The sequence below is a fragment of the Poecilia reticulata genome, chromosome 18 (genome assembly GCF_904066995.2).
Source record: "Poecilia reticulata chromosome 18, P_reticulata-male-v2, whole genome shotgun sequence".
Taxonomy (NCBI): domain Eukaryota; kingdom Metazoa; phylum Chordata; class Actinopteri; order Cyprinodontiformes; family Poeciliidae; genus Poecilia; species Poecilia reticulata.
Genome location: NC_088847.1, coordinates 18,723,153 through 18,749,146, shown reverse-complemented (window position 1 = coordinate 18,749,146; position 25,994 = coordinate 18,723,153). Strand labels below are relative to the sequence as shown.

General features: G+C 40.4%; 2 protein-coding genes across 4 annotated transcripts in view; one reads left to right on the top strand and one right to left on the bottom strand.

Annotated features, from left to right (window-relative positions):
* Window positions 1-25,994, top strand: part of pcxb (pyruvate carboxylase b) — a 392,212-nt gene that overhangs the window by 198,896 nt on the left and 167,322 nt on the right. The window lies entirely within an intron of this gene.
* LOC103480729 (leucine-rich repeat and fibronectin type-III domain-containing protein 4) overlaps window positions 21,552-25,994 on the bottom strand; it is a 52,273-nt gene continuing 47,830 nt past the window's right edge. For both annotated transcript variants that reach the window (XM_008435890.3, XM_081599190.1), the window contains exon 8: window positions 21,552-24,563. In XM_008435890.3, coding sequence (XP_008434112.2) covers window positions 23,264-24,563 — 1,300 coding nt within the window. In that variant the 3' untranslated portion in view covers window positions 21,552-23,263. The remainder of the gene's footprint in view (window positions 24,564-25,994) is intronic.

Here is a 25,994-nt window from a genome sequence, read left to right as displayed (position 1 = left end):
TTTTCTTCATTTGTTGACAAGTTAAATGTAATTTTTGCTCCTTTTTTTCTCCGTAGAACATTTTAGTTAAAACTCTGGTCTGCTTCTCAATCTTTTTTTTTTTAAATCCAATTAATGTTGAATAATGAAGGGTAAACATTTATATATCTCTTCAACTACCTGGCTATCTGAGCTCTGCTTACAATTTGGATAAAATGTTTCCAAACAATTCATATAATCCATTTTGCTCGCAGCATTCACTAAGCCACTAACATGTGGCTTGGAATTGAATTTACCCAACAAATGCATGCATTATGCATCTTGCAGAAAGCCTCGCAGGGAAATTTAAATAATCAGATGTTCCTTTTCCCATTAAAACAGAGCACCTTATCTGAACGTCGGTAATGTTAGAGTTACTCCTTGAGTGCTAAGTGTGATGTCAGAGGATGTTTTGATTAACAATAACAGATGTTTTCTTGCTTTTACCAACATCTGGGTATTTGTTTTGGCTCTGAATACATTTTCTTTTAATGGGTAAATTTGAGCTGCACCTTTTCTGACCAAGCTTCTTCGGTTCAAAATCCCACTTAAACCATTTTAAATGGCTCGGTCTCATTAGTCCACATGCATAATTATCGCATGATAAGACGTCTTTTCCCATCATCGGTGCAGCATCAGTTTTTAAATATTTAAAATCTAATTGTTCATGCAAAAGATAGAAGCGACATTTGTGGGTGAACTAATTTAGGGATTTTCTTCTTCTGGTGAGGAGCTGAATTTATTTATCAGCAGTGATTTAAAAAGAAAACTGCAATAAATATGGCGAAAAATGTCAGGTTTACCAGCACAGATTAGCATTAGCTCAGACATTGTAGAAATATAAGAAGAGTAGCAATACAGTTACTCAAGTAAAAGATACAGTCCAGTAAAACTACTCCTTAAAGTATCTTTTCCCCAAACAGTTAAGTAAATGTTACCAGTAGAACAACAGCGCCTGGATTGACTGAACCTCAAAAAGTGGAAATTAGGAAACCGCAGCAGAGCTAAGATGGCTTCCACTCTGCATATTAAGTCATATCTAATATTTGGTGTTTTTAAAATAAGTAGTTATTGGTGTTTTTTTTTTTTTAATTTTAGAGAGGATCTCAAGTATTTGCATAATTCAGCTTTTTAGTAGTTCTTATCCAATGTGAATACTGGAGTTCCAGTGCGATAGGATCTCTTTTTAAAGACTTTTAATAGTTTTTTTGTTTGTTTACATATTGTTAAAGGTTTTGTTGGGGTTATTGGAGTATTTGTTTTACTTCTTAAATGTTTTTAGTTTCTATTAGTTTACTGATGACTGTTAATAACCTCATCAGTCTTAGCATAAGTCTGAATTTTTGGTAAATTACTGTTCATGGCTCTCAGTCAGAGGGGAAATTACAAACCTCTGTTTGTGCATCGTAACATTACAAAGCACATTAGACCATCTAGCTTTTAATTTTGCTTTGAACTTGCAGAAGCGTTTGGTGAAACCAGGCTGAAGTACAGCATGCTGCACTGCTGCAGGTTTATATACAGCTTTGTCTTTAACAGCTCTCCACTTGACACATTCACAAAAGACCTTGTTGAGGTCCTTTAGAGCCAGAGGCTGGCAGTCGGGACATGTTTACAGCCGTCTTGGACAAACTACTTCAGAGTGACATTTCATCTCCAAGTCTGTTTGCAGTAGATCGATATGGAGGGAGAGAACAAGGTGGGAGAGAATTACAGTCCACAGCGTCTGGAGCCATTTTATTTTACTAAGATAACCTTAAAGTGTAAAACAATGTAAAGAATCATACCAGAGGACTTTAATAGTCATGAACTTTAATAGATCATATCAGAAGATGTCAGTAGATATAATCAGGTGTCTTGTTAATAAGCTTTATTCCAACATTTAGACACTGTAGAGTTTTATGAGTCTGCAGCTGAGGTTAGATATACAAACTGCTTCACTTAGTGGAAGTTTGCAGGTTTTAATTGGGAATCTGCAGTGCGAACAGAAAACAACAAAATTTGACCTGGAGTTAATATACAACCAAAATATCATCAACGCCTTTTTTACTAAATCTGAGAAAATTTTAATGGTTCATTAATTTATCAGAAAATCAGTCGTCTTCAGTTAGTTGTGATCAAGTTCCATCTGTACTTCTTCATTTTAACATCATTTTGGTCTTTTTTCTCTCCATTATAACTTGGCTGGGACTATATTTCTCTACAACTGCGTCAAAAGGTATAAAATGTTCAAGTGTGAAATGTTTTATTTTGAAAATAAATCAAAAACAAAACCTTTTAATGTCTATTTGCTGGAGAAATTTAAAGTTTAACTTTAGTTTAATGTATTTTAATTCATAAAACAAACATCAACTCTCAAACACTTTATGCTGAAAAACTGGTCGAGTCGCATGACGCCAACGGACTGATTTGGACAACTAAAAGACAAAATCTAATCAAAATCTAATTTTATTTGTGTAGCACATTTCAGCAACAAGGCATTTCAAAGTGCATAAAAAACACAAAGTTATGCAACATAGAATAAACGATTGAAACTTTACATTTATCAAGTGCCATCGTTAAATTCTTAATCCACTACGTTTCAAAAGCAACGCTGGGTTTTTAGTCTAGAGTTAAAGACACTCAGTGTTTCGGCTGTTTTGCAGTTTTCTGGATGTTTGTTCCAGATTTGAGGTGTATAGAAGCTGAGTGCTGCTTCTCCGTGTTTGGTTCTGGTTCTTCAGAGGAGACCAGAACCAGAAGACCTGAGAGGTCTGGAAGGTTGATACAGCAGCAGATCTTTAATGTGTTGTGGTGCTAAACTGTTCAGTGATTTATAAATTAACTGTATTTTGTAGTCTGTTCTCTGAGCTGCAGGGAGCCAGTGTTTAGAACTGGTGTTATGTGCTCTAACTTCCTGGTTTTAGTCAGAATGCCAGCAGCAGCGTTCTGGATCAGCTGCAGCTGTTTTTTTTTTGTGTGTGTGTTTTTTTTTTAGCAGTAATCAATGCGACTAAAGATAAACGCATGGATGAGTTTTTCCAGATCTTGACGAGACATTAGTCCTTCAATCCTGGAAATGTTCTTTAAGTGATAGAAGGCCGACTTTGTAACTGTCTATATGCGTCTCTGAAGGTTCAGGTCAGAGCCAATATCTTTTGTTTGGCAGATTGGCAACACTTTCTAAACACCTTTGTGTTCGTTCATTCCTTCATAAATATGGTTTCTAAATCCCATTTAAGGCTCATAAAGACCATTAACCTTCAAAAATATGGAAATTATTCCCTGGATAAATGTTAATGTGAATGAGACGCATTTGGAGACTTTAATACATTCATATTAGTTCCTCCTTTAGATCTGACTGGCTCAAAAGCAATGAACTTATCTGCAGATAGACTGAAACTGATGGTGGAGGTGCAGAAACCTCCTGTATTTTTTGGGTGGGAAATGATTAGCACGGTTTAGAAAGCGGCTTAAAAAAACCTGCAGCAGCACAATGAGGTTTTACAAGTTAGTCTTAATCTACTGCAGTTCTTTTCAGATCCAGGAGTCTGTATGTGGTGTCAATCTGTTGTGAGTAAATCTGAAAATAAAACACTTTTTTTTTTACCTCATTGAGCTAATTTTACCTTTTCCTTGAGGGTTGAGCTTTGATAAGCGAATCAAAGAAACCTCAGTGGATTTCTATGAATCCCCTCTTTCCATGTGCTTCATCTGTAACACAGTTTCAGAAACAAACACCCTCTTTTCCATTTAGAATATACATCTGAAGAAACCAACTGTCCCTGCATGTATGATTAAAGATTTCTTTGCTTTTGAGGAAAACAAGTGCAATCTGTTGATTGGGTTTGACATGTGCCGTTTAATATTTCATCAAATCGCTCCATTCATTTCCAGCCAGATGAACTAATGGAAACTGTGAGATGCTCACCATCTTGCTGCTGGAGACGAACCAGAGCACTCGGAAAACACAATCTGCTGGAGCAGAGTATTCGGATTGGCCCGGGGACCGTAAAACGCCAAGCAGTTGGAGCTGTGACGCCGTCCAAAAAGTTAGAAAGCTGTTGTTTTGTTCTGGAAAGCAAGTTAGTGGCATAAACTACTTGCACAAACAAGTTTTGGCAGTAATCGGGAGAAAATGAGAAAATGCAACGAGTAAGAAAATTGAAGTAGTTGCAGTGAGCGCAGGGCCAAGGTGCAGAAGTGATTGTTCTGTTAATAAAGTTGGTGAAGGATTGAAAGCGCTGCAGGAGGCGGTGGAGGGATGAAGCAGAGAGACAAACTACTTTGGCGTAGCGCCTTGTGTTTTGGCTGCTTTAATGGCTGATGGAGAACAAAAGTCTCCTTTCTAATTCTAATGAGTGTAATTATGGCTCGCCCTCAGCCAGGTGCTCCGATCAGCCGCTGTCTGTTTCCATTAATTGACAATTAAAACGGGAATAAAGCGCCGGCTCCCAACTCGGGGCTCACCTCCGAACAAACATCAGACATTTTTCTGTCTTTCAACCATTAAAGTTGCCCATATGTTAACACTTTACACTCAGCGGCCACTTTATTAGGTACAAGGGTTGGACTTCCTTTTGCCTCAATCCTTTGTGGCAGAGATTCAACAAGGTACTGGAAACATTCCTCAGAGCGTCTGGTCCATATTAACATGATGGCATCACGCAGTCGCTGCAGATTGGCCGGCTGAACGTCCATCACCTGATCTCTATCGGACTGAGGTCTGGTGACTGTGGAGGCCATTGGAGTTCAAGAAACCAGTCTGAGGTACTGAGCAAAGGAAGTCAGGATTTTTCTCATATTTTATCACAAGCTTTATAATGTCTAGTTCTGATATGTTCCAATGCATTTACGCAGTTACAAAAGCTGCTGTTGTCTTTAACAAGCACAGGAACAGGAAAAAGTATTTATTACATGGCCGTCAGAAGACGGTTCTCTGTGGTCATAGAGGGATGGACATGGTCAGCAACAATACTGTGGCAGTGACACGATGATCAGTTGGTACCAATGGACCCAAAGTGTGCCAGGAAAATATCCCCAGACCACCAGCCTGAACCACTGACACAAGGCAGGATGGATCCATGTTGTTGACGCCAAACTCTGACCCGACCATCCGAACGTCGCAGCAGAAATCGAGACTCTGCAGATTCAATGGTTTTCCAATCTCCTGCTGTCCAGTTCTGATCAGCCTGTAGTAACTGGAGCCTCAGTTTCCTGTTCTTAGCTGACAGCAGTGGCGCCCGGTGTGGTCTCCTGCTGCTGTAGTCCAGCCACTTGACCGTGTTGTGACGCTGCTCTGTAACTTCTTTAAGAAAGTGAGAACCAAAATGGTAGAAAACATCAGATTTTACTCTTACCTGAATGCTGCTCCCTGGATGATCCATTGGCTGTTGAAGTTCATCATAGATGCTGTCATGTTACTTAACGATGTACACAAAGTGCTTTTTTTAATTAAATTGTCAAACTGATCTTAAATGCCGGGCAGCACTTTATCAGCAACTTCTGGAGTCTGATCTTTAAAAAAAGGTTTTTTTTTTTTTTTAAGGTTGTTTTAAAACCGTAATTAAACTGTTTCCCTGCTGTTCTGTTCTTTTCATGCCCTGTTTTCATTATCCTGCCCTTCACTCGCCTATCTTTGCTGTTTTTTGTTTTCTGTTTTTTTTGTGTGTTTGGTTTAGTGCTATAATCTCCAACTTGATTTGTTGCTTGGTTGCCGTCTTTGTGTGGGTGATGAAGTTTGGCTTTCCTTTATGCTGAGATTAAATCTTCGTTTGCACATATATGCAGCTTCTCTGTGTGGTGTGAAGGATCCATTATGTTTTGCAAGAGTTGATGATGAAAGCCTGCAGGAGCGAACTCGGAGTGCACAGGAGGGACGGGGTCAACGGCTCCGTGGGCGTAAAACGGCGTTTGCAGTGTTTTTGAGGCGAGGACTGTGTGGAGCTTGTTGAAGCAGCCCTCAGGTGTTAAATAACCTGCAGTTCGCTGCAGATTGAGCATTGTACTATTAATTACAGTACAGCTGGCAGAACGTGACATGCGAAGGGGGTATTTTGCTGCTTTACTTGTAAAAATGTTTTAATTATAATCTATCTTTAAAATTCAGAAACGGTGAGTTTTTTTGGAAAGCTTTATGTAAATAAATTAAAACTTGGAACATGAAGTCTGCTGAGTTTGGAGGGAAATATTAAGACTGTTACTGTGCATCAGACTAAAACCCTGATTTTTTATTTTACAGCCATTTTAAAATCTAAAATGTTTACCTCTTTATTCCCAAACTTGTTAAAACATTTCTTTGTCAAGTTCTCCTTTAGTTTGTGCTGCTTCCCCACTTGGAAAGGGATGTTTACATCTGCACAGATTTTTATCAATTGGATTTCACTCAAAACACCAAGCAGTTTTCTTCATTTATTTATTTCAGTGTGTCAGGACAATCCCAGAAGCTGTTAAAAACAACAAACCTTTAAACAACTCCCAAAAAGAAAAAAATAATAAATATGACTAATCTATATTATTTAAATTTACATAAATTAATTTCACTCAAACTGCAAAGAAAATACTGAGCAAACAATAAATAAATCACTGTGAATCAACCACAAAGCGATTAAAGTTTAATGAAGAAATAACTAATTTAAGTTCTTTAACTTTAAAGTGCAACATTTCAAATTGATATTCAAGTTATTTTATTACCTGGTTTAAATTATTTAATGTTTAATGTAGTTTAACGGATAGAAACACAATACAACCATCAAAATCACCAGTTAACACGACTGACTTTACAACGTCACTTTATCATGTTCAGATATCGTCAGGCGTTAACGAGCTGGTGGCTATGCTAACGCTAATCCAGGCTGTGGGCATGCTAGCAGTCCGATCTCATAATAATTCAGTCTCTGTCTTACCGGCTGATTGTTCCCGTCTCTGCACTGGTCCACCATGAGAGCGGATCTCTGCTCCAAAGTGACGCCAAACCTGGTCTGATTCTTTCATCATTGTCCGTGTAAAACAGTCTCTGGTCCACCATGTTTGCTGTCTGTTATTTACAGCCAGAGCATGTCTTTTCTTTGTTTATTGTCCTTTTTTTCTCCTTATTTTTACTTTGTTTTCTTTTCTCTGTTTCTGATTTGACTTCGCAGGCATTAGATTGTTTTTCTGCCCACTGACTTGGGCTGAGTAATCATTCACAAACAGTAGCTGCAGGCCTGCGTCATCTTCTCCCTAAAAAACAAAAAAACATCGGAGTTTGGATGCTAAAATGACAAATAAGTGTTTTTTATGTACGGCTGCTGGAGGGAAATCCTTGTTTTCAGTTAAAAATCGCAGCTTTTCTGGTAAGGAGAAACGGCAGGAAACATGTTCTTCCTCTTCAGGTGTTTAACTTTTCTGTCCATGTAATTTTTATAGGTTTTGTGTTGGTACACATGTTTTTTGGACGCTCTTCAGTCACTACGTCTTCCCTCTGTGTCTCAAAAAGAGAAACTGAACCAGTTTACCCGATCAGAGAAGTAAAACACTTCCTGCTTTAGAGGTCAGTCCTGCGTTTTCATTGCGGTGAAATATTTGCTGCCGTATCGTTGGCTTTGGGGCTGATGGACGGCGAGACGTTGCAAAAGCTTCCCTCCTTTTGTTCCTGATGTTTGACGGCTCCTCGGCAGCCAAAAGCTAAGCTGGGAATTAAAATGCATCCAATGACAAAAAGCAGCCTAGATGTGCTGTAAACACAGCCCACATCTGGAGACGTGACAGCCTGTTGTTCAGGAGGCAATAAAATCTTTGACTGCGAGTAAAATAACTGCGTTTTGGCTCTTACCGCACTTAAGCCTGTTTTTCCTAAAGCAAAAGAATAATGCAGCAGAATTTATCCGAACCTATGAAGGCTGTCCACCTGCTTCCTCTGTCATCCATCATCTTCTGAGTAATAAACCAGCACCTGTATGGGTCATAAACGCAGCACTTCACTCTATAAACGGAAAACAAACACATTCCCTCGGTGTCTCCCTAGCTGCTGCTGCTGCTGCTGCTGCTGCTGCTGCTGCTGCTGCTCTTCCATTTGCTTCCAGCTTTAACCTGAGTTTCAACAGGCGACGCATCGAGGTCTGATTAAATCCGCCGGCTGTTAACCACAGAATATTTTAAAGTAATGATATCCTGCAGTTTTTCTCTTGCAGGCATGGGCAGATAAGGAACGGGGCTAAATTGCTTCCTGGTTTAACGTTGTCCGCTGCACAGCCAAAGGATCCTTTCGAAGCTGTTAGCCTCAATTATGGCTCGGTTATGAATTCCCGGTGGCTATAAAACTGCTGGACCTCCAGCCATTTTCATTCCGGACATCGCTTCTTTGTCATTGGTTTGCAGAGTTTAGACAGCAAATGGCCTAATTATCTATATATTTTTATATCTACAGCACCTTAGTGTATTGATCGGCTTCACATCTTTCCACCTGTGTTGCAAACTGGGAAGTTTTAATAACCATAAATATTCAGCCGCTGTTTACGTCAGGATTTGCTGCGTGTGGCTTAACGGTCATGCTGATCATTCAGACATGAAACTTCTGAAAGTGACTCAGTTTGGATGTTTTGGGGGAGTTAAAAGATCTGAATGAGGCTCATCAGACTGCTATGAAAAGCAGGTTCTGGGTGTCTACAAGGAAAAAATATCTAATTTTGGTCCGTTTTTCCAGATGTGTGAACACTGGAAACTGAAATGTTTTCTTGAATAAATGGAAACCAGCTCAACAAATTCTTCATGTAACTTATTTTTAAACAAATCTTTGGACGCTGGATTTTGTGCTGCTGCAACATGTTCAGCATTGAAACGGCCGTTTAGCTTCACCGATAGGCTAACGACTTTTTGCACACAATAATCTTTTCCAGAGTCTCATCAAATCATTTTAGTGAAGCACAAATTAACCTCCAGTTAATTTTATTGCTTATTGCCGTTTGCAGATGTCTTATGCATCAGATTTATGATTTTTAATATGAGAATATTAGTTTTTAAAGCACCGTAAAGTTAACAATTCAGCCTCTTTTTAAATATTGACGCACTCATTCCTCCAGTGCAATCAGAGGGATTTTATACTCTGTTCTTTTCTGTTCTACCTTTCCTGCTCAATATTTTGCTTCCACTGGCGCCTTTTATTTTTCCTCTCAAAGAACAGAAAAAGAAAAAGCCGACATCCTGCTGTATCGCTTCCCTCTCAATCTGTCGCTGCCTCTGAGAGACACGCACAGATTTCCCACTGTCGGTGTCTCAGAAAAGAAACCCCGGATCATCTCGAGATGAGAGGAGCTACAAGATTTGGCGGGTTCTGTCTGATCATGAGTCTTAACGGGAGCCTTTGGGGGACGATGAGGGGGAGGAGTGGGTGGTCGCTTTGCCACATGGAGGACAAAAACACAGAGGAGGTGTTGAAAATGATGAAAAGAGGGCAGGAAATCTCCAGATTCATTCTGGGTTGTGAAGGAAAAGTGAAGGTGAGATGGGTGCAGGGTAGGAGCTAATGATGGCAGCAGCAAAAAAATTTAATATTTGGGACAAAAAGGAAGAGAGGTGTCAGGATTAGACGCATCAGTGAAGGGAAAGGAGCAAAGGGTCAGCAGGAGAGACGATTTTAGGAAGCAGAGATGCAAACTTTAAGTGATGCTTCCCTCTGAGTTCCTGCTTAAATATGAGGAAACATGTAAACTATAAGGAAGGGGATGCAAACAGCTAAAACTAAACAAGGAGAATCTAAAAACAAGAGCCAGGTCAAATTTTCTGATCATCTTCCTGCTTCATGTTGGAAATGAACTGGAAGTTTTAAACTCTGCCTCGTGTTTCCCCTAGTTATTAGTTTAAAAAAAACCTGGCATAGAAACAAAACGTTTCCCTCTTGAACATTTCCCTTCCTCAGATGTGAACACGTTCCAGCGCTGCAGCCTTGAAAGCAGAACACAAATTAAAGCTGCATTGACAAACTGCAGTGTTTATTACTGAGAAATAAATAAAGCTGGAGCTGCAGAATTGAAAGGCTCTGGGACGAAGAACGCTTACAGTTAATTTAAAACTAGAAGTTAAAATGTTGGTTAGCTGTACTTCCTTTCTTTTAGAAATTATTTCTAACTGGGTCCCACACAGATTTATCACTCCTGGGTCCATTGGCATCCTTTTAAAATCTTATTTTTGCATTTTCTTGGCTGCAACTAACATTAAAATTGTGCCAGTTTGTTGTCCTGGAGGCAAACTGTAATATTTTCCATGTTTTTGATATGATTTTGACATGCAGGCCAGAGACCGGCATGTTTTAGAGCAGGGTCGCCCCTTTCCAGTCCTGCAGAGCGACCATCCTGCAGCTTTTACACACTTCCCTGCTGCAACACGCCTGAGTAAAATAGCTGGATCTCTTCACCTGCAGACATTCAGCTCTGCAGAGGTCTGGACTTGGGCGTCCATGTTTTAGAAGTTCCCCTAGTTCACCACACCTGACGCCTCTGCAGAGCTTACTGAAGCACTGGGGATCTAATTGGACCACAAATCCATCCTGCAAATGCAACTTAAAATCTTCCTAAAATGGAAAACAAATATTTTTTTCTTTCAAATCGTGTTCTTGTTGCTGAGGTGTTTTTGCCACAAAAATGAATTGAGAAAATGTGATTTAGTTTTAATAAGGCACATCAGCTAAACCATTTTTATGGTTTTGGATTCAAAATGATTTACCACAAAATGGCTACTTTATTTGTTTTGCTAAAATGCTGCATGCTTAAGTTATTAGCATTTTATTAGACGTATATACTGGGGTATTTTTTGGTTTTTTTTTTTCAATCTTGGCACCCCAGACGTTGATATTTAACCACCTCTGGAGGAGGAACGTAAATAAAAGTCGCAGGACTGGAGTAGCAGGCGCCTGGTTTAATGCGTTTCAAGGCTAGTCCTCTGTTGCAGTTCACCGTATCGGCATTGCCACATCGCTCTCTTTATCGTTTCGGCTTTAGGTTTGCTGAACATTTTGATCTAGTTCGACCGGAGAAACTTCATTATACCGTCGGGTCCACAGTGAATTGATTTGCTGCAAAGGGGCCACATGCTGCTGCAGAAAACCCCTCATCATCTGACCTCTGGCTCCGTTGTTGGCAGCCAGTGTGAGGTGTTTGTGCTGTTTTCACCAAATATAGCTCCCTGCATTGTGACCACACAATACAAACTGAGCTGGAGATGGGATTTCTCCTTCTGTTTCTCTGTCCACCCTCAAAGTTAATTTGCTTGGACATCCACTGCTAGAGAGAAACGATGTGTTTCTACTGCAGATAATCCACCAGGTGCAGATTTTAGGCATATTTAGTCTATTTTTATTACATCTGAGTTATTTTTGTGATGCGAATAAGGAGATGGTGATGATCTCGAATTACTTTTGAGTTATTGGTTAAAAAGGTTTAGTAGTTTTGCATAAAAGCTGCAGCTCAGTGTTATTCGCTTGCTAAGTGACCAGGTTTTCTTTTCTGTAAAATAATTGACACTTTCTGAGATAAATAATGAGCTTTAGGGTTTTTACTGGGTGTATCAAGACAGTTCCTTGAGTTTTAAGTGTTGATCTTAAGTTGCAAGGAAAGGCAACTTTACGTAGCCTTTCCTTGCTTATCTACTTTTATACAAACTGTATTTTATTTTTGCCAGAATCCCACAAAAGCCGTTACGCTTCATGTATTTTCTTGTTTTACTTGTTGGAAGTGAGACATTTTCTTTTAAAATTCAACCTGTTGCACTGCGTATATAATTAGCCCCACTTTTAAACCTCAGTTTCCTCTGTGATGAAACTCCAATCTTTAGTTTTTTTTTCCTTTGAATGTCAGTTTGCCAAATTGTGACTTGATTAAATAAAGAAAAAGTTCTGTGATTACCTCTGTGAGGGTCATAAGTGACTGAATTCATAATGATGGGACTTGATTTGTTTCTGCTGCGGCTGGAAGTCGGCTCCTGTCCGGCCTGCGCAGTAAAACTACATCCAATTCACAGGTTTAATCTTTCAGTTTGGAAAAAGTTCATGTTGAAGTGAAAGTAAATGTTACAGTTTAAAGCAATTCATGACGTATTTATATTGGCTCCATACAAAAGCAGAGTGAAGCAGTTTTCACCAAGCTAGCAGACAAGTTTTTTTTTATTATGCCTGAGTGAAGAGAGTTGCTGTTTGGTACAGGATGAGATTAGAGACACTTTAATCCCAGAACTCTTACTTTAATCTGAGAATTTTGAGAATTTTCTGAGGAATCTGACTAAGAAAAATATTAAAAAGACTTTACTCCTAAAGTTAGTCAGAATTTTGAATTTTTTCCCTGTGCACCAATAAATCAGTCTGTAATCTAGTCCAGGGAGCAACTAGGCAATGAAAACTTCTTACATTAATTAGAATAATTAACTGCTGCTAAATAGCTAGGATCAATTAGAATGCAATTAAATTTTAGCGCTAGATAAACCGAAAAAGAAATTTCCAACTTTAGTGTTAAGATTCTGACTTTTTCAAAAAAGACTTTAATTCTGAGAATTATTCCTCAGAGGTTCTGATCCTTTTCTGCAGCTTTATAACAAAGAAACACTCCTGGACTTCCTGGACTTCCTGGACTTTGCTGAGGCAAAAATAAATATTTCCAATAAATGTTGTTGGGAATTTAAACTTCAACATTTTATGGATTTTGTATTTTTTGTTTGCAGTTTGTGCACATGTTTATTATGAGCACGTTTTTCCTGCTCATACTCCAGATGAACACAGACGTCTTCAGACGTCGACAGAAAGACTCCTCATGCATTCACTGCAGCAACGGCGTTTCGGCTCGTTTCATCGTGTCAGAGCCACTTTAATGGGATCAGCGTCGGTTTGAGCGTCGCCGTTAATGAAGGATTCACTCAGCATGTATCGGTGTTTAATGAATGAGACCTAAAGGTTCTGAGGCGACTCCAGTCCGGATCCGATTCCTCTTTGCTCAGGTTTGGTCCCTCACCTCGTGGGGTTTGTTTTGGAAAACAGCCTCTGTGAACTTCTGGTAACCGGATTAGGAAGGTTGAACGACACAAACAAAAGATTATACAGATGAAGGATGGAAGAGAACTTGGTGATACCAACAGATTTTAACACATTTCTAAAGTAGTTAACATCTTTCAGATACAGTTTTACGTTTAACTTCACATTATTACATGGGGTTAGAACAGCTTCTTACACATTTTACACAAACACATGGCGTTTAAAATGTGTCTATATAGTAAAGGTAAAGCATCAGCACAAGCTCTTCCGCTACCGTCCCTGCTGTAGGGACAGCGAGCCTAAAGCTGCTACATTTTTCACTAAACGGTGCTTTCTGGAGAAGAAGGTGCTTACAGGGTCTAAAAAGCCAATAAATTCTGCAGCAAACTGTCTGAGGTGGCTCCATTGTAGCCAGAATCATCCCCTCAGTGCAGGATAATGTACTGATTCAGTGTCTGTGCATCAAGAGGAAAAGGGCGATGAATCCTGATTGTGTTTTGCCTCGTAGTCAAGGAGAGGAAATGGTCTGAGTTGATGCTCTGCAGACAGATCCTCGTTTTTTTCTGCTTTGTTTGGTCCAGAGAGGAGAGAATATAGGATTTCAGCTCAGTGTCTTGCTCATGAGCTCTCAGACCAACTTGAAGTGTCAGCTTTGTTGTTTAGAGCTCAAATAATTCATTTAATTCTCCTGAACACTCAGATGCCCTGTCAGTTTGTGGAGGCCCTGCGATTAATCCTTTAAATGCACCAATCAGGCTGGACTGCCAATTTCCAATTTTGACCTCCTGATTCTGTTTTCATTTCCAACTACAGTAATTTATTTTACTCATCCAGGTTTCTTGTTTTATTTAAATAAATTAATTTGCCAAAAATAATCAATAAAAGCTACAAGGTTCCTGATGAAGATGGCAGTACTGAATTAAAGGAATTAATTACTCAGTTATGAATAAAATAATACGGCCTCAGATTTTTTAAATCAGATTTTTGCAAACTGCAGTGCCATCTAAAAAGTTCAAGTTGAGCTAACGTTAAAGCGCCAACTGTAGATAGTAGTTAGGCTAATGCTGAAGCGCTAACTGTAGTTAGGCTAATGCTGAAGCGCCAACTGTAAATAGTAGTTAGGCTAATGCTGAAGCGCTAACTGTAGTCAGGCTAATGCTGAAGCGCCAACTGTAAATAGTAGTTAGGCTAATGCTGAAGCGCTAACTGTAGTCAGGCTAATGCTGAAGTGCCAACTGTAAATAGTAGTTAGGCTAATGCTGAAGCGCTAGCTGTAAATAGTAACTAGGCTAATTCTGAAGCGGCAACTGTAGGCTAATGCTGAAGCGCTAGCTGTAAATAGTAGCTAGGCTAATGCTGAAGCGCCAACTGTAGGCTAATGCTGAAGCGCTAGCTGTAAATAGTAGCTAGGCTAATGCTGAAGCGCCAACTGAAAATAGTACTTAGGTTAAAGCTGAAGCGCTAACTGTAAATAGTAGTTAGGCTAATGCTGAAGTGCTAATAGTAGTTAGGCTAATGCTAAAGCGCTAACTTCAACCACGTATATCATGTTTCCCTCAACATGGTCAGATTTGTAGTTTCAGCTTTACTGAGTAACTTTGTTGCTGGTTTGTTTCTGATTAACCACAGCAGGGCTTCAGTCAGAAATCATGCAGGATTTTAACCTCTCCTGTGTAGAAATACAGACTGTAGTTCTGCAGCAATGCATTCTGGGTACAGAATAAAACAGTTGAATTTAATTTAATCTAAGTTTATTGGATGGGGATTTGTCTATGCTGATGGGGACGTCGACGTAGACAAACTGGACAGAACCGCAGTCCCATGTTTGCATCAAAGCTCTTATAGCAAAAGCTAATTGGCAGCACTTGTCTCTAGAAAGGCTTTTTAAACAGTACGTCTAAAAACTAGTACAAAGTTAACAATTATTTAAAATAGTGCAACATCATGTTGTCGGGGAAAAAATACTTGGGTGAAGGTAATCGTGCTAAACGTTTTCAAAAATGACTCAAGCGCTAAATGAAAAATTAGCTTCACTATTAGCAGGTTAGCAGATTAGTGGGAATGTTCCCACCACTGCTAAACTGCAAACAGTGTATCAAAGAATGTTTGAGTTTGGTGAGTTTGGTCCATGTTCCTCTATTTTACTTGCCATTCGATGGGAAAATGGTCAATTTCAATAATTGGCCGATTGATCAGTGCATCACTAAAGTCTACAATGTTTTTACTTCCATTGACCAGAGAAAGACGAGAACCGGAGGAAACCTTGCTGCTTGTTCTGACATGTGAAGCTTATTTTTATTTATTGCTGCAGATTCCCAGCTGGATTTTAGTCTTTGTGTTGTAACAAATAAATAAATCTGGTTTTCATCTAAATCATTGTAACTTTGACTCTATATCTATTTAACTATAAATCTCCCTTTTAACTCTGACCAACTAAACCTGCCGTTGCAGAGGAAAATGATTCCTGCAGCATGATTCTGCCACCACTGTGTTTTACAGTGGGGGGTTTTGTATTTTAAATGTTCCTTATTCCTTATATGTCGGCCAAATTTCAGTTTTTCGCAGGTTTCAAGGCTCTTTGCTTATTAAGAGGGTTTTATAGCCAGTGGTGGAGATTTAAACAGCTGTTCTTCAAATGCAGTGTCTTTTGGTGTGGAAATAAAAAGAAAATTTCAATAAATCAGGAAAAAAATGGGGGAAAATTGACTGTAAAAAAGTGAATATGAATTCACTGGTATATTACAGCTTGATGTGGTGCATAAGGAATGAGTTGATATGAAAGTTTTTGAGGCGGCGGTGCAGCACTGAGACGATTCTTGCAGTTTGAAGGCTTGACACTGAGATGATTAAAATTTGAACACTCAGACTGGATGAGAGAGGTTTGAAGGATTTTTTTTCTTTTTTTTCGCCCGGGTAAGCAAAATTGAAAGTCTGAAAAGAAACAGCGAAACAAAAGATCCAAAGCAAAGCAAGAGCACAGAGGTCAGAAAGTAGCCAAGATGAGGAACAAATTCAGCGAACAAAAGACTGAATCAGAAGTGGTTGAAGGTGAAGCAGAGAAAATTAGAAGGCTAAATTAGTGCGTGCAGGAGAGGAGCGAGGGAGAGCAAACAAGCGATGCATGAAGGTAACGCCTTGCAGGAAGCTCAGCCTTATATCATTCCAACACCTTTATAGTTTGGACACAGATTTCCTCCAACCCCGTTTTGTCTTTCCTCGCCGTCTCGCCCGCCGTCGGCCTCTTTCATTGCAGCTCGCTGGTTCCTTTAAAGGTGCATGTCAGAGTCAAATTACCCACGATGCTTTGCTGTAATGAAACTCCCAGCAGCCGAGCGCGTCGGGCTGTTTCAAGTCCACGCTCCTGATATTTATCAAAATTCAGCACAAGTTCACTTTTTATTAGTTCTCATGAGGAAACATAATTTTTTTTTTGCTTCTGTCCTCTAAACTTCCATTCCTCTTTGTCAGAAGTTCACCTACAGAGTTATTAGGTAATGCCCACAGCATATCATTTATAATTACGTTAAAAACAACCTCTTTTGTGCCTTTTCTTCCACAGTTCTGATACACGCAGGTAATAGGTTGTGAATACTCTGAATTAGTGCATTAACATCCTTTCATAGCCTCCGCAGACCTGAATGTAAGGTAATGTTAATGGCCATCAACCTCCATCTGCTGACAGGCTGTATTTATCATTTCAGGACTTATTTTTCTGCAGCCTTGTTAACGATAATTGTGAAGAGAATAAAACAGAAACTCGTAACATTCTGATTAATGTCTAGGTTCTCGTTCTGACAAACTGTTTTGTTCAGATCTTGATGAACGGCTGATGTTTTCTTGGGTAAATTAGTTTCATATTTGTATTAAGAAAAGCAGGCAGACAAGGTTGAAAAGAAAGTGCACTTCAAACATTTGTAGAAATGTTTAAAGTAAATTAAGTAGGTGTTTGAGAAGCTACATGCACCCTGACTCCTTACATATAATTTAAGAGTGAAAAATGTTAAATAAGTGGTTCGATTTGGTTTGATTGGGAACAAAAGTTGCAAAAATTTTTCAGCTGCTGCAGTTTACTTTCACTAAACAAACCAAACTCTTTGAAAAACTTGTTCCCCTCCTCACCTGTGGTGGCGCTGCACCAAGAGCCACTGAAGGAAACGACATAAAAATGGAAGAAAGAAAAGAGAGTGCAACTTCCTCCACGAAAACTAAACAAATATGTATATAGTAAGAATTCTGTAAACAGTCATAATTGAATGAAATGCCAAATTTACCCTGAAATGCATCTTGGGCAGATGTTGTATGCTAGGTGCTCAGACGGTAGCTCCGTCTAGCCAGAACAGTCATTTTTGCACAATAAGTATCATTCACTCCTTTCAGTTTAAAGTTCCTCAGTGGATATTTCTTCTGCTCTGCTCGGTTGCAGAAAACCTCCTGAGACATTTGAGTTGAACCTCAAACTTCCTGATTATTAGGTAACAAAGCAACAAAAAAAAAGAAGATAGAAACCAGTTCATGAAGAGAACCAGGACACACTGGAATGGGTGGATTATAATCTGAGCTAACTGACCACATCCATCTGCTCCCAAGAAGGATCAGCAGCCAGACTGAATGTACTTTATTGATCACAATATATAGAGTGAATTTCACTCCAGCTGATGCAGAACCAGACTGAGTTCTCCATCAAGGAGTCCTCTGCCATTTCATAAAATATATACAGCTCTGGAATATATTAAGACACCACTTAAAATTATCAGTTTCTCTGATTTTACATTGTATGTTTGAGTAAAATAAACGTTGTTCTTTTATTCTATGAACTACTGACGACATGTCTCCAAAATGCCGGACAAAAATTTAGTATTTATTTGCAGAAAATGATAAATGGTCCAAATAAGGAAGAAGATGCAGAGCTTTTGGACCTCAAACGATGCAAAGAAAGCAAGTTTATATTCATTTAGAAACAACAATACTAATGTTTAAACTCATAAAAAGTTCAGGAATCAATATTTGGTGGAATAACCAGGAGGTTTTCAATGGTGTTCAATGCAGGGGACTTTTAGTGTTTTCCAGAGCTGCATGTAATGGTCAATTGCTGTGGTTCATGACAGAGACAAAACCAACAAAACATGGAGTTTAATAGTTAAGTACAAATAGTAACAGTTCAGAGGAGGAACAGCTTCTCTGCTGGACCTCAAAAAAACCTTCAAAATCTACTTTGGGAATCTAAACGTCTGGCGCTTATGAAATCGCTCTAAAACGTCCTGGCTGCCAGAGATTCCCTTCACAGAAATACTTTGGTTGTTGTCTTGTGATTTAAGGACGTAGTAGATGAATGTTTTACGCTGAAATATTCATTCTCCTATAAAAATTGCAGAAAAATCCCTGCGTAGCGGTGGAGGGATTTGACATCTTGAACACTTGCACATCAACATTTAATCTGCGAACTGAAGCGGCGACCTCGTTCTGCTGTATAAAAGACTAAGCAACCCGCATCGTGAGCTAAAGCCACCCCTACACAATCAATGTCTCGATTCAGCAGTTGCTCTGCTCACTGTGGGGAAATGCATCATGCCTTGATCATAACTGCTTGTCTGAGAGTTAGGCTGCAGGCGGGCTCGGCCTCCAGAGACACACGCAGACGAAAACATGCACGCACGAGCAGCTGAGCGGTTGCACGTTACTCAGCAGTTTTTTTAATTACAGAAATTAGGGCAGGGTTTGGCCTGGAGGGGAGGGGAGGGAGCTGAGCTCTGTGTTGCTGCTGCCGGTCACACGCAGAAGGGCACCAATACAAGAGCAACACACACAGGCGCCCTCTCAAAGGTGGCTGCAACGCACACTCAGACTTGCTTTTAATAGGGCCACTTATGAGTTTGAAATCAAATTGCCCTCTAACCTGATGTCAGGACACACACTCGTGTGCACACACACACCCGCTGTGGACTGCTCCTTCTTTCTCCTTTATTTCCCCTGTCAGTGCTGATGGTCTCACATTGAGAGAGCTGTCTACCACTCGGGTGGTGCCGCGGCTCTAAAGCTCAAGGGTAATTGGAAATATTTCACACATTATCCTCCCCTCCTCAAACGCACACACTCTTATCCGTCTCATCTGAGTCCTTGGTGGTCAGTCTGATCATCAGAGTGACCAAAATGGTGCCCAGTGTACAGCCACTGTTATTAAAGCTGAACACAAGGACGGCGCTTCAGTTTCCCTCTTTTTTTTTCTTTTTTGTTCTGTCTTGAGATGCGTCAACAATCTCATGAGTTTCCACCGTCACTCTTTGTGTCCCGTGATGAATAACATCAGCAGTACAAGTACCAGTGACGGATGGGTGGGAAAGTTTTTCTGTGATGCCGCCATATTGGATTTGGAGATCAGTGACGAATCTTACTGCTAACTCTGACTTTGGTCGGATATTTAACACAGCAGGGAATCCTGGTGAGTTACTGTGTTGCGTTTGGGCTGAAAAGATGGAGTACTGCTGTAGTTTAACTTTTGATGACATGATGTTGGGTTGATGAGAACAAAGCATGAGATTAGCTAAAATCCCCAAATACATGAGTAAATACTCATTTCTAAAAACACCTACAGCTGCTTAGTTTAGCAGTTCAAACACCAAAGATCCTTTAATATGTATTAATACGCATCTTAGTGCTGCTACAGAAGCTAACGTCTACATCTTCCTTCTTTCCACTCTTCAGTGTTAAGCCAATCAGCATCAAGGAAAATGACTATTTATCAGTAGTGTTGCCATTATATGTTATAAAAATCCTGCAAGTCTAATTCTTAATTTCCCCCCAAATTTTAATAAAATATTGTTCTGCTAACCCAGTATCATGTCCTGGAGTTTGAGCATTATGCCAATACATTATTTCAAGGAGTTTTAGCGCTTTAGACACTGTAAATGGTAATCTATTAATCAGAGGCCAGCTTTAACACCAGTACCTTGTAGATATGTCTTCTATTGTTTTTGCATTTTGTGTCTCTGTCAGCGTTTCTTTTTCTGAAATGCTCCCACATAAATGGCTTAAAGGTTTCGCGGTCAACTCCGTGCTTGAATAAGTATTTGAGTTCAGCTGCAAATAGATTGCCCTTTGCCAGCAATGCCTCCAGTAAACAACAGATATTTTGGCGCTTTTTCAAAAGGTTTTGTGGCATAAAATGCCATAACAGCCAAACTAAATATAGAGAAGGTTGGAGTTTGACACAGAGCGACTTAATTTCTCATCAGCGCAGGCGAATGCCGTGCAGCTTGTGGCAGAAATATTCCTGCATCGTCCCGCCTGAACTCGGTGAGGTTGGATAATATTTCAGTTGTGGTTCTGAAAAGTCTCAAACCCGCTAAGTCACAGCCTGCCGCAGTGCTACTCCTCCAAAAACTCACATCTAGATAGATTAGGCGGATAATTATTTTGTTTTCTCCTAATTGCTGGTGTTGTCATGCTAAATTACATGTTTTGAAGTTAAATTAGCGTCGCTCAGTTGCAGATTGCTCCGAGCTCATGTCTTGCTTTCTCCCTAGATCAGCGTTAAATTCAGCTGCAGGTAACAGTGAAAGGATCTCCTAACAAATCATGTCACTTTCTGAAACCAGCAGATGTGCTTTGAAATAGCTGAGCACCAGAGCCACAATCGGCTAACCTGTTAGCCTTTACTGCTTATGTTTCAGTTCAGCTGATGTTGAGCATTATTGGGGCCTGCCAAAGCAATGCATAGGAGAACAGCAACATCTTTTAGTGGTTTTGGCTTCCCTGCTTTGGAGAGGAGGGGCAGGAGAAGCCGTCGCATTTGGGATTTGCTTCTCATAAATGTAAACAAATCCCCTTCCTCTGCAGTCGTAACATGGTCATCAGCAGCCTTAGATGTCTGTTGTCCACGCATCAGATAGAGGTCGATCGGCCCTGAATCACAGCAAATGATGGAGGAAAGGCGGTTCAGCTGGTTTCCACTTTGTCCAGGAACATCAACAGTTTCATTTGGAATCACAACCAAATGTTGGTTCCAGTTGTTCTGGGTCGACTCCCAGATTTGTACAATATAATGTTGGTTCTCCATGTTTGATCAGGATTGTTAAGCAGATGGTACTTTCTAAGTTCGTTCTAGATTTGTAAACTTCTACCTATCGTATTGCTCTACATGTCATTTTACAGCTGAATTTGCAAATGCTGTTATGTTTTTTATGTTCATAATGTTTTTTTTTATGTCAGTAGATGCTATAAATGAATCCAGTTTGTGTGCATAAGTACTATTGGCTTTGTTCACAAACATTGTTGCTTTGAAATAGCTTTTAAAAATAGCTTTTTCAGAATTATCAATGATAATACTACAGTTCGATCTCTGTTATCTAAGAATGGATCAGATATTGGCCTTTTCTGCAGATGCAACGGCGTGGGAACAGTTTCAAGCACCTTCCAGTGCTTCAGCACTGAAGCCACTTAAGTTGTATAACCTAATATGAGAGCTTGATATCGTCTTTCTGTGACACAACAGGATATATTACACAATGTTACATTTGATTAAAAAAAAAAGCACTTTCTGCGTATGAAGTAGAAATTTACTCGCATCTTTTCCATACATGTAATTTTTATTTATATCAAGTCCAGAGAACAATATTGACTTTGGCAAAAATGAAATAATAAAACAGAAAAAAAACAACATTGTTGAGTAAAAGTCAACGTTATAAATCTAACTGGCTCTGTTTTATAGGCATCAGTTTGAGGCCGTGTACTGGGATGTAGGCGCTTTCCAGTTTGTGTTCTGTGTGCTTATTTATTGTCCTCTTGAGCTTTTCTATTCGTCAAGTATTAACGTTTTTTGTTCTAGCCATGAATTATTGATGTTAAAAGGAACAAAAAGAAACCACACACTTCAAATTCTGCTCCTAACATCATTCCTCAGAAAAACAGAAACACATGGTGCAACAAGTAACATTTTTATATATATATGCCATGTATATATATATATTTTGTACTTTCATGTTTTCTCTTTTTTTATTTTATTTTTGAAAGCATTTAAGAGTCTCTTAAGTGAGTCTTTGAGTGAATGTTAGTGATTCTGTAATTATTTTTATCAACATTCATCAGTTTGGTTTTAAACTTTGAACCCATGTGGCACAAATAAGTCTAAAAGTCACACAAAATGAGTTCGAAAATTAGATTTTTTCCCACCAGTTTGTGCTCTCTGACGATGCTACGGTGCTGAAAGTATCCATTTGAACTTTAAACGTTGCACTTCAGTTTGGATAGGACACCTCTTATCATAATTGTGCAAATTCCTGCTTTCTCCAGCATGCCCAGAAAGCACTAAACGTGTTGTTCTTTTTTTTCTTCTGTTTTTATAAACTGATGGTGTTACTGGATTGACCCTGTCTGCAAATACACATCCAGTCTCTGCTCCACCAACACTGATGCGGCCATTACCACGATTCCTTTCTTTCCATTACCCGACATGCAGCATGATCTTCTTTCAGAAATGGACACTCGCATGTTCCATCAGGCCCGCGTCTCCTCCATTTTGTAATCCATATTGACTTGTGATCCCGATATTTTTCTTTTAACATCTGTGGTCCCACTGCCTCTTTTCCACGCCCGTATCGATTGATCATGTCCATGGCACCAGGCTTTGTATTTATACTCCCGTAATCCAGAGGCCCACACGGCCTAATGATCCTCAGCCAGACACATCTTTCACACTCGCTGCTTCTTTTAGTTATTTTTTTTTCTTTTTATTTTGGGAAAAGGCGTCTCAGAACGGTGATCTGTGTCGGAAGTGAGAGCCAGAATAAGGCAGCGGCCTCCAGACGCAGCGGTATTGTTTCTGATCCAGTTTAAATCCACTGGATGGTGCTTGTTGAGTTGGTGGGTGGGTGGACTCTGGAGAGCCGCAGCTTTGTTGCCGTGAGCTTCACTCACCCTGACTCTGCCACATCACCTTTACTCTGATGCTTTTTTTATGATTCATGATTAGATTTCTTTGCGGCTGCATACTTCTTATATTGTTTGCCCCTCTTTTTGTCTAGATTTTTGATTATTACTCTTTTCATCTTACCCAAAGTATTTAATTAAAATTTTTCCTTCCCATCTTCTTTGTAATTTCCTGGACTTCTTGCTGGGCAAATAAATTGGCTGTGACTCAGTCTGACTCCTCTCCTTCATTCTGATCCCACCTCTCTTATTTTCCGCTCCCCTAATTTTCACCTCTAATCACCGTCCTGAATCACCGTCCTGTCCTCAAGCCTTTATCCGTCTGTAACGTTTTCCTGCTCTGCCTTATCCAGACTATACCACGCTTTCCTCCAGGTCTTCGCCACCTTTCTCCTTCTCCTTGCTCCTCTCTTTTGCTTTCCCACCGCTCGTCCCCGTGTTTGAGTTTGAGTTGGTGGTGTTATAGGCGTGGATGTAGCCCCGTTTGAAGTCGGGGCCCCCGAGGCCCCCGACGCTCTCGCCCTCGTCGCTGGTCGTCGACGAGGCGGCGCTTGTCGTCGACGCGCACTGCACCAGCATCCCGTGCAGGGACTGGCTCCGTCTCGTCCAGATCACGCTCAGCCGCTTGGCACAGCTCACGGCGCCGTAGCGCCTGGCAACAGTTGCGGCCGCATCGGTTGCTAAGGCAACAGAGGAGCCCATGTCGAGCGAGTGTCGCCGCTTGCCAACAGTCCCACCGACGGGGCTCAGAGGGGAGACGGGGCTCTGATAAGCCTGCGAGGAGTTCCATTTGTCCCTGCCTCTGGGTGTGATTCTCCAGTCCAGCAGCTCCGAGTCCCTCAGGGGGGCAGCCAGAGAGAAGCTGGCTCGGTTCGTCAGTTCTCGCTCCAGGCGCGGATTTGGGCGGTCCCTGGAACGAGACTGCCGGGGCAGCGTGGACGAAGGGGAGGGGGAGTAGTAGAGGGGAGTTCTGTCACTTTCTAGGTTGTGCAGCAGTGCCTTCCTCTGCCTCACCACCAAGGCCATCTCGCTGCCCGCCCCCGTCGTCGTGGAAACCACCCCTCCGGCTGACAGGAACTGCTCCAGGTTGACTCTGGGCTTCGGCCGGGGCTTCGGGGGCAGTTTGGGGGGCAGAGGGGAAGCGGAATCGGCTCCGTCTTTCTCCTTGTCCTTGTCTTTCTCTGCCTCCCCTCCTCTCTTGGAGGGCAGGCCGTTGGGAAGGACCACCATCATCACGTCTCCAGAGCCGTTGGACTGGTAACACCCGCCCCCGTTCCCCCCCTTGTCCCCACAACCGACCCCTCCGCCCTGGCAGCAGGCCCCGCCTCCGGCCTCCGTGTTGCCGTTTTGACAGAACATGTGGTCGCCGTGGTTGCAAACCCGATGGCGGACCATGAGCGCCACGGTAAACACGAGCAGGGTGACCACCACGACGCCGCCCACCAGGATGGTGAGCGTCCCGCCCAAGAAGTGGGCTTGGAGCGAACGGCATGCCGGGTACACGTCCTTGGTGGAGAAGGAGGTGCAGCCCAGGACTTTCGTTGCAGCCAGTGAGGTGATTGTGTCGTCAAAAATGGCCAGCACACACAGGTTGTAGTCCACGCCAGAAACCAGGTTCTTCAGCAGAAAGCGGTCGCTGGTAGATGGGAGGATCCTGTGGAGAGATTTCAGAGGGAAAAGCTTTGTTACTTCAGACATATACTTACTTCAGATGTAATAAGGCTGAATATTAGAGCAACAACTAGAAGACGGTGTAAAAACAGCAAAAGATTGGTTCTGTTATTAGCAATAGAACAGAATATGAGGCTTTTCTTGGCGAATGCACAAGGGGATAAAAGGGGAAAAAAACTACTCATTTGGAGAATAGTTGAATCCTATATGTGTTGGCAATCATATTAAAATCTCTGTGTGAAATCGATATTAAGGCATGTGATGGAGCCGTAATGTGCAAGCAGCTATTTGTGTTTTTATCATCTCGTTTTCAGGAGCGAGAACATATTGACGCATATTAAACTACAAAATATAGTTTTGAAATAGTTTTTTTCACAACAGGACACACATAATGATCCCCATACTGTTTTTAATTGGATAAAATAATTAACACAGCTGAAATGTTTCATAGCAAAACTAAAATAGAATACTACAACAAGAAATATGATTAAAATATTACAGTATGACTAAAACAAGAAATATTGCTGCAAGTAACAATTGAGAAAATATTACAACTAATAAAGAAATAATAGAACTAAAAAATAAAGAAAAATGAGAATTTAAACAATTTAAGGAGAGAAGCATGAGAAGGATTAAATGTGAAAATTCAACTAGTATTGCTATTTATTGAAGACTAGATGCAACCTAAACAAATATTAGGAAATAGTGGACAGAATTAAAAGACAAGATGCACAAAGTGCATGTAATTCTAGATTTTAAAAAGTGCATTGAAAGGAATTGGCAAATAAAGAAGAAAAATTGCAAATATTAAACTGATTTAAATTTCAATGTAATGACAATAAAAATGAAATTAAGACAACAGACTAAGTTAAGTAAAAGATTTGTATTTTAGAGAGAGGTTAGCTGAATTGCTTTTAACTCTACACTTAAACATCGTAGCATTACTTTTCCATATGGAGACAGCTGAGCGGTTGGGTGATGTTTAGATCCAAAAGGATTGTAAAATCAAGTAGAATATCCTAAAGCGATCAAACAGAAACCCAAATATATCCAAATCCCCCCGAAAAAGGCCATATGAAAAACATGGGGCTCAAATTGTGCAGACTCATGTCTGTGACATGTATAGCAGGATAGATTAGTGGTGAATAGTAAGTTAAGTGTCCACACTGTGCTGCTGATGTTATGTCCAAAAGCAGAACTTCCTCTGCGATCCATGCGGATTTTGATTGCATGAGTTCGAGTGTGGACGGGTTGCAGAGAGAGGAGTTTGACCCCGTCCTCGTTTTAAGTGCTGGAGCGAACGAGTGGAGGAGAGGTGAGCTGAATGGATGAAGAACAGAGGGCCCTCACTTTGCATAATTTGTATTTAGCTTGCTTCAGGATGGGAATTGGTCCATTGTTTGTATTTAGAAGA